Source organism: Erythrolamprus reginae, chromosome 4 (genome assembly GCF_031021105.1).
Source record: "Erythrolamprus reginae isolate rEryReg1 chromosome 4, rEryReg1.hap1, whole genome shotgun sequence".
In the NCBI taxonomy this organism is placed as follows: Eukaryota; Metazoa; Chordata; class Lepidosauria; order Squamata; family Dipsadidae; genus Erythrolamprus; species Erythrolamprus reginae.
The window spans coordinates 105,501,441-105,513,118 of NC_091953.1; the positions used below are offsets into that span (position 1 = coordinate 105,501,441).

The following is an 11,678-nucleotide window of genomic DNA, read 5'->3' on the forward strand; positions in this document are numbered from 1 at the left end:
TTGCCTGCAATACTGCACTCTAACCACTGCACCATCAATATTTTCAACTTACCCTGAGTAGACGTCCCTTGTTAAGCTGCCACTGTGCTTTAGGACAGTTTTGCTCAATTCAAATAATACATCGTGCAAATTCTGCTCCTCTATTTTCTTTGTAGTTAACTCAAGAATTTGAGTATTTCTTCTGAATAGCTTGCAGGCATAGCAGGCTGCTGCAGCAGTCTCCATTTTGTCTCCTGTCAGAACCCATACTTTAATACCAGCCTTCTGCAGAGCATCAATTGTATCAGCAGCTTTTTCCTGTAAGCTAGGAAGCAACAACAACTAATAAAATTTGGAATTAAAAATATGGTGAATTTATTACATTACATTTGTTACATTTCTATATAATGGAAACCCTCATTTTGTATTCCTTTTGTTGTGGTTAGCTCTGGACCAGCTCCTGCCTCAAGGACTGTGGATGTGGGGGAGACATCCACATGCTGCAGGCCTGTTTTGCCCCCGGAATCTGATGATGAAGGCTCCTCTGACCAAGAAGACATGAGTGACAGGGAGGAGGAGAGTGGGGCAGACAGCTCAGAAGGAGATCAATTATCTAGCTCCTCCTTGGATTCAGAACAAGAGTTAACGATACAACCATGCATGAGGAGAGCGATGCATAGGCAACAGCAACTGAGAGATTATTATCAAAGAAAATGAGGCCACCTGTGGTTGGGTGGGGCTGTGGTAATTAGTGAGGCTGCTATAAATAGCAGCCTGTGGGTTTGGCCATTGTGGAGGATTATCTGATCGTTGTGTTTCGTGACTGCTTTACTGACTTTGACCTTTTGTGTGCTGATTTTCCCCCACTTTGAAACTAAACCAGGGCAAAGTGTGTTTCACTTTGTGAAAGAAGAAGGACTGTGAATTGCCTCACTGCTGCAAGCTAAGTATCTACAGAACTGATAAGGGACTTGTACAAATTACCAGTTTGTTTGGAGATGAGTGCTCTTTGCTATATCAAAAGAGGGCTTGGTTTAAGTGAATTTTCATTATAAAGAACATTGTTTTGAATTTTCAAACGTGTGTGTGTGTGTCTGAAATTTTTACCTGTGAATTTTTGGGAGGATTCTACCAGAGAGCCTGACAGAACACCTTTTAACAATAATTTTTCTATTGTGATATTAACAAATCATTCAATTATTTGAATTTGATATAGGAATTAAATTTTTCATCACCAAAGAATGAAAGTGTGTTTTTCAACTGTTTTTGCCACTAAAGCGATCATTTTTCTAAACCGGGTGAGATTCTAAAGCTTCATTCAATCAATGCAGATTACTGCAACTTAGCTCATTATATTAAAAATGATTTGTAAAATAATCCCTTTGACCTTGTTTCAATTAATTAGGAAACTTTAGTTAACTAGAATGTCCTGTGATGTCCAAACTGAGAAACTCTGCTTAACCAATCTAACTACAGTAGTACCTCTAGATACGAGCTGCTCCACATGCAAGTATTCCAAGTTACAAGCCGAGACGCGAGCAAAATTTCTGTTCGACACCTGAGCTCAAATTCGGGATACGAGCCGAGCTTCCACTAGGTGGCACAAGAATTCCTTGCTTCTGGTTATCTCGGCGCGAAAAACAAAGTCTAAAGGCATTCGTTTGAGATGCGAGTTGATCGACATACGAGCTCGGGTCTGGAACGAATTAGACTCGTATGTTGAGGTACCACTGTATAAGGGTCAGAAACTTTTTATCACATAAGTACTTGGACCAGGAAAAAAAAAACCTACCACAACTGAATCAAGAACAATATGTCTGACATGTATGAAAAAAAGAATAACACCAACCGGTCTTCAACTGCTGTAGCCCCAAGCAAGATAAGCCCATCTTCTATCTGTTCATATGCCTCTGCCAGTTTTTTTTCCCGATCCTGAAGGGCTAATTTTGCCTCTTGAAGCTGCTTGTCCACAATCTCATATTCTTCGCGGGTGAATTTTTTATATGCAACGCATAATGTCCGCAAACCCTCCTAAAAACAATTATTTTAGAAGCGCAAAAAGTATTTATTGGAAAGGCTGCATGCTTTACTAATGAGCTCTAGTCTACACACAAGTCCAAGGCATGATTTGTTGAACAGACTGTTGTGGTTTTGCTTCCATACACAGTAGTGCTAAACCACGAACATAGTATTTTAAAAAGGTAGCATTAGTGTTGTGGTTGGCTCTGGGCCAGCTCCTGCCCCAAGGACTGTGGGGGTGGATGTTGGGGAAACATCCAAAATGTCATAGGACTGTTTTGTTGCTGACAGAGTCGGGAAGTGAATTATCATCTGAAGAAGGGAGTGACTGTGAGATGGGGCCTTCAGAGGGAGGCCTGGCAGCCAGCCCAGGAAGAAGCCAGTCATCATCTTCCTTATCTTAGATAGACTCTGATGAGGAAGCTGTGATAGACCCACGCATGCATAGAGATATGCATAGAAGAGAACAGCTTCGCAGATATCACAGGAGATAATAGAGTCCACCTGTGGTTGGGTGGGGTTCAAGTAATTAGGGCTGCTGTTAAATGGGCAGCGTGCCGGCCTCGCAATGTGGAAGATTATCTGATCATGCTTGTGGAGTTTGCATTGCCATTCCGGATTTTCCCAGGACCTTGTGTTTGGATTTCAGGACTCTGACCATAAATCATAATGAGTTTACAACATCTGAAAAGGAATAACTGTGACGAATTCACACTTACTGGTTAATTGACTTGAGTTTGTTGTTTTTGTTATTTCACGGCATTCAAGTTTGTTTGTTTTTACAAGTGAGCCCTTTGAATTCAAAAGAGGGTTTTTCTTCTATTTTTCTTTGGATAAAGAAACTATTGTTGCCTTGTCCTGTGTGTGTGTCTGTTTTTGCTACTTTTACTTTTAATTGAAGGCTCGGTCCAGTTGCTGGCGGAACAATTAGGAAGATGGAATCTTTGAGGGCTTTATATGGCTGACATCTTCCAAAACAATGCCCGAGGATTAGATTAAAAATGGTGACAATCATATGATACATTCACATCTCAAAGAATATTCAAATGATGTATAATTATATCACTCTTGGGTTATATCATTCAAATCTGTGGTTCTATCCACAGGTAGATGCCGGGAGCAGGGAAATATTAATATGATACATGACAAAAATTTGCTTCATGTCATCATGAACTCAGTATCACAACTTACTATATATACTTTTGTTAGACTGAAAGATGGAAAATTGCAAATATAGAGAGATGGGATTTGTATCATGATATTACCATATGATTTTGATGGAATCTTGATTTGCTGAGGACATCAATGTATCCCAGAGTACTGGTAGTTCTGGGGAAAATTACATTTTTTCTGTCTGATAGACACACAATATAAGTTATACTTAATAGAATTTGCATCTTACCACAGCATTTCGTTCAACTCTTGACTTTATCTGTTCTATTTTTCCTTCTGTAACTCTAGGAAATATAGAAGAATCTGCTCCTTTGCAAAACAAAAAGATTTCCCCTAAAAACATATAAACAAAATAAAATGGAAAAATTTATTTTCATTAAATTTTCTGTAACATATTTAGGTAACATATCTGGGAAGAGTAAGTGAATTGACCTTAATGAAAATATACAAGATTATCTAGATAACATTTTTTAAATCCCAAGGAAGAAGATAGTATTTAGAAACAGCTCAGGCAGATACCACCTCCACTTCCAATTCATGAGAATATAAAAAGGGGCAGAGGGAACAGGTACAGCAAACCAGATATGTAAAATTCTATTATTCTAACCGATCACAGTTTTCCCATGGAGTTGATTTCTGGTCTGGTATTTGGGTTGGACAATATCTTTCTTTCCCTAGTCTAAACAGATTATTGAAAATATTAATAGACCTTCTTTTTAACATAGTGATAGTACAGTGGTACCTCTACTTATAAACTTAATTCGTTCTGTGACAAGGTTTTAAGTAGAAAAGTTTGTAAGAAGAAGCTATTTTTACCATAGGAATCAATGTAGAAGCAAATAATGCGTGCGATTGGGGAAAGCACAGGGTGGGTGGAGGCCCTGTTTCCTCCCAGGAGATTCCTAGAGAGGCCCCACAGAGGCTTCTCCCCACCCTTTTTGGCCCTGTTTCCTCCCAGGAGATTCCTATAGAGGCCCCACGGAAGCTTCTTCCTGCCTTTTCTGGTTACAGTTTCAGAGGCTCGGGTTTATAAGTAGAAAATGGTTCTTGAGAAGAGGCAAAAAAAATATTGAACATCGGTTCTTATCTAGAAAAGTTCGGAAGTAGAGGCATTCTTAGGTAGAGGTACCATTGTATATTAAAATAAGGAAGACACAAGTTAGGAACATGCATTGGTTCAGAGTGCTGCACTCTAAGCCCTCTTCTTCTTTCTTCAGAGTCAAGTGATCTATCTACAGTAGTGCTTTCCTAAGTAGAGCTTTCTCTTGACATTCTTCCCCCAACAAATTTGGTCCTGTTCCTATCTGAGAATTACTGTATTTTTCAGACTATAAGACACATCTTAGTTTTAGGGGAGGAAAATAAGAAAAAAGCTGATTGGTGGCTGGATGGCCTCCATGAATATCCTCAACATTAGCAACAGATTTGTTGGTTGTGAGTTCTGTGCCTTGCTTTCACAGCCTGCGAAACCTCATTTTTCCAGCCTCTGAAACCTCCATTATAGCCCCGCCAGCCTCTGAAATGGAGGTTTCACAGGCTGCAATCTTGTTTCAGAGGCTGAGCGGGGCTACATTCGGTGTATAAGACACCCAAATTTTCACCTTCTTTTGAGGGGGGGGAAAGGTGCATCTTATACTCTGAAAAATATGGTGTTTTCTGACATATAGGCAGAGTTCCAATTTTTTAATAGCTTGCTTAATAGCATCCAGCATAATAGGGCTGGAAAGAATAAAAAGTCCTTCAATGAGAAATTGTAAAGTTTTTTTTTTACTCCGAGTCTTCGGAGAGGGGCGGCATACAAATCTAATAAATTATTATTATTATTATTATTATTATTATTATTATTATTATTATTACTACCTTTTGCTGATTTTACAATCACACTCATCCGTCTTCTTACTGAATCAAAACTAAGAACTTCTAATAATTCAAATCTGAAGGAAAAAGAAATAACATTTTGCAATCAGTTACATTTGCATATACTGTATACAGTCTTAATTTTAGAAAAATAGGGATGCCGTGCTCATATGTTTCTTGTGATGGGAAAGCAATATCCCTATGAAACACCATATTCTGACTCAAAATTCACTTACAGAGTTGAAAGTCTTCCCGAAATAGTTTAAAGAATCAACTAAGCAGAATATTTTTGCCAAGTTATTTTTATAATGATACTAAGTGTTTAAATATACAAGACGTTTTCCACTGGTGACCCTTGTTTCATATTAAAAACAACTTACCTTTCAATGTCATTTTCTCGATTTAAAAGTTCCATAAAATTGTCTTTCAGTCGTAAATATGTGTAACCAAGTCTGAAAATTAAATTATAGACATAATAGGGATTAAAATGATCGTATTTCATGTTTATAATAGAGTCTGATGTATGTTAAAAATACCTTCTTAATATAATTTTCAGGTCAGAAAAATGTGATTTATTCAAGTTGGTTAAGGACTCCTTTATCCTGTCTTCTGTTTCAAGTATTATAGCTAATTTACCTGAGCTATTGATGTCTATCTGCAATCAAAATAGGTTTTTTAAATTTTTCATTTACCAAGATATTAGATGCATTCAGATCACTGGTGACTTTTAAATATATATATATATATTACCTGTTCTGTGGGCATGGCTTTATGGGCATGGTGTGGCTTGGCGGACATGGCTTGGCGGGCATGACAAAGGAAGGATACTGCAAAATCTCCATTCCCTCCTTACTCCAGGGGAAAGGTACTGCAAATTCCCCATTTCCTCCTGATCAGCTGGGACTCAGGAGGCAGAGAATAGATGAGGAAGGGGCCAGTCAGAGCTGGTATTTACCGGTTCTCCAAAACTGGTCAGAACCTGCTAAAACCCACCTCTGATTCATATGCTGGAATTAGTGAGAACTGTAGGAAAGTGCACAGTAGTTATCATTTTTAATTTATTCCTCCTCCAGTGAGAATAGCTAAATAAAGCCAAATAACCTCATCTCTGGTTGCTTAGCATTATATGCACTGGCTTGTTATTTTATTAACAAGTTGAAAGAGTTCAGAGGTTCCAAGTTTACTTAGTTGCTCATACTGGTTGAAGAAGCAAGTAAAAGTACCTAAATGGTATATACAGTACCAGTGTTCCCTCTAATTTTTTGGGGGGCTGGGCGGAAAAGTATAGTGTCTGAGCGGCAGTCCCTTTGGGACTGGCCGATACAAAAATAATAAACAAACAAACAAACAAACAAACAAACAAACAAACAAATAAATAAATAAAAAACCCTCCCTGTTTTGCCTCAGAGAATTTCAAAATAAAATACTGTACTGTGTGTCTATAACAGTGAGCTCATAATAGGGCAACTCTATCAATATCAAAATGCCACTTAAATAGTTGAGCTAGTTTCAAACTAGATTTTGATTTTCTTTCTCTCTTCCTTACTCCCATTCTTTTTCTTTCTCTTTTCCTTCCTCTCTTTTTTCTATCTGTTTCTCTCTCTTCCTCACTTCCTCTCTCTCTCCTTCCCTCTCACTCTTTCCCTCTCGGCTTCTGGGCAGGTTTGGAAAACTCTGAGTTGATGATTTTTAAGTGAGCGATTGCTCACTGCTCATCTTAGAGGGAACTATGTACAGTACACCAACTTTCTTCAGAATTTTTACTTTTATCACATTTGGACATTGCATTTCTGGCTCCCAATTATATTCTTGTCTATATATATAACAAACAAGTCAAATGCAATTCCATGGAACACTCTTATGAGATAACAATATCCAACATTCCATTTTCTACCTTTTCCCTTTTTTATCTATCTGTGGGGAGAAAATAATTGTTTTAAAAAGATGTGAGCATGGACATTCCCACATATAGACTAGCTTAGACAGTTTCATGTTGTGATGTTATACTTCAAGTAGGTCTCAAAACAGATTTCTGCCATTTTTATTGTTGTGCTTTCTAGCCTCTAGGCCAGTGGTGGCGAGCCTTTTTTTCCTTGGGTGCCAAAAGTATGCACATGTATGCTATCACACGCACATGTGTGCCCATACCCATAATTCAATGCCCCCCACATGTCTAGCTTGGAGGTTATCAAAAATAAGAACCTTTATTATAGCTTAAAGCCGTGATAGTGAACCTATGATAGCGATCTTATGAGGGGTGACGGATATGCACGTGATTCCTCTGTACTTCTGCATTTCCTGCGCATGACCCCTCCCCCTGCTGCCCCGTTTCCTGATTTTGGTAGGCCTGGCAGGCCTATTTTTTGCTTTCCCAATGCTATCTTGGAGCCTGGAGAGGGCAAAAATGTTCTCCCTCACCCCTCATAGGTTTGCTTATCACAGCTTTAAGCTATAATAAAGGTTCTTATTTTTGATAACCTCTAAACTAGACATGTTCACATAAATTACAATAATGGGTTTAAATTTATTTTTCGGCAGAAATTAAGAGAAGTCTAGAATTGTTTTTTTTTTTATTATTATTATTATTATTATTATTATTATTATTATTATTATTATTATTATTAATAGGATTTGTATGCCGCCCCTCTCCGCAGACTCGGGGCAGCTAACAACAGCAATAAAACAGTACAACAAAATCCAATACTAAAAAACAGTTAAAAACCCATTATATAAAAACCAATCATACATACAAACATACCATACATAAAATTGTAAAGGCCTAGGGGGAAAGTGTATCTTAGTTCCCCCATGCCTGGCGGCAGAGGTGGGTTTTAAGCAGCTTACGAAAGGTAAGGAGGGTGGGGGCAATTCTAATCTCTGGGGGGAGTTGGTTCCAGAGGGTTGGGGCCGCCACAGAGAAGGCTCTTCCTCTGGGTCCTGCCAAGCGACATTGGTTGACGGGACCCGGAGAAGACCCACTCTGTGGGACCTAACTGGTCGCTGGGATTCGTGCAGCAGAAGGCGGTCCCTGAGGTAATCTGGTCCAGTGCCATGAAGGGCTTTATAGGTCATAACCAACACTTTGAATTGTGACCGGAAACTGATCAGCAACCAATGCAGACTGCGGAGTGTTGAAGTAACATGGGCATATTTGGGAAAGCCCATGATTGCTCTCGCAGCTGCATTCTGCACAATCTGAAGTTTCCAAACACTTTTCAAAGGTAGCCCCATGTAGAGAGCATTACAGTAGTCGAGCCTCGAGGTGATGAGGGCATGAGTGACTGTGAGTAGTGGCTTTTAGTCCAAAGTAACACCCTACACACCACTAAGCCTACTTTTGTTTTCTTAATATATTTTCCTCACAGATATCTTTTCCTCATAGACATATTTTCCTCACAGATATATTTTCCTCACAGACATATTTTCCAAGATAATGTTGTCCCCTGTGCTCATACTATGAAATGGAACAGACATTTAATTTTACACATTTTTTGAGACAATTATACTAACTTGCTCATACCTCTGAATTCCTTCCACTAAAGCAACTTCGTCAGGGGATGATGAAATATACACGGAAGATTTTCCGGAAAGCTGAGCTTTCTTTACGCCATCAACCGTATCCTCTTCCTTCACTTGAACTGTATGGCAAAGGCACAGAGCTCGGAAAAAGAGCTCTTCTCGGTCCTAATAAATTAAGAAGGAAATATCATCTATGAAAAACACTAGTACAGGGAAAATATTGGGCATTTAAATTTATTAGGCTGATGGGCTCATAGTGGATATATTGATTAGTATTGATCCTAATTTAAGAAAGTTGGTGGAAGCAAAGCAATTTCTCTTTCCCGCCAACCAACACCTCTGATTCCACTGTTGTAAGTGTATCTATTTTAAGAAAAAATCTATAAATAAATAAAACAAATTCAATGTATTTAAAGAACCAATGTTCTTGATGTGTTCATTAAAAAGTGTTTAGTCCTTCTATTTCTGGATACAACTAAAGGGGTTTTAGCTGCTAAAATGGCCCATTTGAACACTATTTTTTTTCCTTATTATACTTTATATAACCATTTCCTCACTCACTTAGGACCATTGCTAAAACAATGACAAGGTGTTTGTAATGTTGAACTGATAATAAAATGATATTTAGGGATCTGTATGCAACTTGCGCTCAGGACTTTTTACAACTTTGTTAAGTTAGACTAGAGAGATTATCTGAAGTGTCATTAGCTCTGAAAGAAAGAGGGGGAGGGAGAGAAAGAGAGGGAGAGAGAGAGGAAGAGGGAGGGAGGGAGGGAGAGAGAGAGAGGGAGAGAGAGAGAGAGAAGTTGATGTGGTTTGGAGAATACGTTTTTGAGAAAGGAGTCAATTCACCTGTGCATTACAAAAATCAATGTCAATGTAACCATTCACAATTATAAGTGCAATCATTATGTCCACTCAACAAAGTCATTTTAGAGCAGTTATGTTTGCATTTCCACCAATGGATGATTAGTGTAGCTAAATTTAAATAGATACATTTAAATGTAAACAGGATTAAAAAGTGTGTCTGCTACTGCCAAACTCTTGCAATCCTTATTCAATCCTGTAGATCCATCTTTCTTTGCTGCTTAAAGGGAAGCATCCAGATTGCAATCTTGGATTTAGCATGCTGAACTGCTAAATCCACTTTCTAATTGCTCCAATTTAATTTAAGCACAAGTGATATGATCTTCATTTATTAGTTTGATAACCAGGGAATTCTAAATTATTCTGTGCCATGGTTTTAAGCAGTGGTTTTTATATTCAGTATTTGTCAAATACTGTACCATGCTGGATATTTGTCAAATTAGAAAAATCTCAGAAAAAGCATTTAACATTTTTAAAACACAAAACCAAAGCTACTTCAACTAAGTGATTCCACTGCCATGTTTTTAATAATGGAACAGAGCAGTAAACTGGATGGAAAGGCAACAACACATAGTTGCCAACCAAGTTACATAAATGTGTCTAGAAAATAAAGAAATCAAGTTTAATGTTTCCATATTTTGCATTAACAAAACCAAGTGCAGCTGTTCATACTTTTCCACTTCCTCCTGGGGATGAATCAATCATATCAATTCCAGTACAGTCATGGAGGATTTGGCCATTACAGATGACATGGGGTATATAAACGTGCCCCTCAATGCAGCACTCTATGAATTCCATATTGTTTTCAGTTAATGTCCCTGTTTTATCTGTGAAGACATATTCAACCTGAAAAGAAAAAAGATAGCATAACCTAGAATTAATATAACAAGGACAGATTTGAATGATTGTGTCTGAATTTAGAAATTATATCATTTGGTCTTTAGAAAACTTGCATTATTTTCTTAAGAAGCATTTTGCTGTAATGCAATTTAATGCACTTTGAGGAAAAAGCTATTTTATTATTTTTAAAAATAATAGTTTTATTACTCTAGTTCAGAAAAATTATCTTTATGGATTTCAAATGGTAAGCATGTTCTCAGTATAAGGAGCACTGAATTATGTGGATTGAGATATAGGTAATCTTTGACTTATGACCATTCATTTAGTGACTATTCAAAGTTACAATGGCACTGAAAAAAGTGACTTATGACTGGGTTTTCAAACTTTCGACCACTGCAGTATCCTCAAAGTCATGTGATCAAAAATTGTACATTTATGACAATTGCACTGTCCCGGGGTTAATGATCACCATTTGTAACTTTCCCAGCCAGTTTCTGACAAATGAAGTCAATGGGGCAAGCCAGGTTCACTTAACAAATTCATGACTGAGTTAACCACTACAGTGATTCACTTAACAACGGTGGCAAAAAGGTCATAAAATGGAGCAAAACTCTATTATTATTATTATTATTATTATTATTATTATTATTATTATTATTATTAGATTTGTATGCCGCCCCTCTCCGCAGACTCGGGGCGGCTAACAACAATGATAAAAAAACAACATGTAACAATCCAATTTAATAAAACAACTAAAAACCCTTATTATAAAAATCAAACATACACACAAACATACCATACATAACTTGTAATGGCCTAGGGGAAGGAATATCCTAACTCCCCCATGCCTGGTGACAATGGTGGGTCCTGAGTAATTTGCAAAAAACAAGGAGGGTGGGGGCCATTCTAATCTCTGGGGGGAGTTGATTCCAGAGGACCGGGGCTGCCACAGAGAAGGCTCTTCCCCTGGGGCCCGCCAAACGACATTGTTTGGTCGACAGGACCCGGAGAAGGCCAACTGTGGGACTTTATCGGCTGCTGGGATTCGTGCGGTAGAAAGAGGTTCCGGATGTATTCTGGCCCAATGCCATGTAGGGCTTGAAAGGTCATTACAACACTTTGAATTGTGACCAGAAACTGTTCGGCAGCCAGTGTAGGCCGTGGAGTGTTGCAGAAATGTGGGAGAATCTAGGAAGCCCCACGATGGCTCTCGCAGCCGCATTCTGCATGATCTTAACAACTCTCTTGCCCAAGAATGGAAATTCTGAGCTCAGATGTTGTTGTAAGTCAAGGGCTACCTATATGTCAGCATAATATGTCTATGGAGATTCTCAGTCATGTCCAGGTCATAGTATGTTTGTTTATTTGGATTTATATGCCGCCCCTCTCCGAGGACTCAGGGGGGCTTACAACCCATCAAAAAG

General features: G+C 38.3%; 1 protein-coding gene across 3 annotated transcripts in view; it reads right to left on the bottom strand.

Annotated features, from left to right (window-relative positions):
• The window catches only part of ATP11A (ATPase phospholipid transporting 11A), a 137,618-nt gene that overhangs the window by 32,588 nt on the left and 93,352 nt on the right, over positions 1-11,678 (bottom strand). For all 3 annotated transcript variants that reach the window (XM_070751168.1, XM_070751169.1, XM_070751170.1), the window contains exons 13-19: positions 10,087-10,260; positions 8,549-8,712; positions 5,409-5,480; positions 5,032-5,105; positions 3,401-3,504; positions 1,829-2,010; positions 53-304 (exon numbers count right to left, since the gene is read on the bottom strand). In XM_070751168.1, the coding sequence (XP_070607269.1) occupies positions 53-304; positions 1,829-2,010; positions 3,401-3,504; positions 5,032-5,105; positions 5,409-5,480; positions 8,549-8,712; positions 10,087-10,260 (1,022 nt within the window). The remainder of the gene's footprint in view (positions 1-52; positions 305-1,828; positions 2,011-3,400; positions 3,505-5,031; positions 5,106-5,408; positions 5,481-8,548; positions 8,713-10,086; positions 10,261-11,678) is intronic.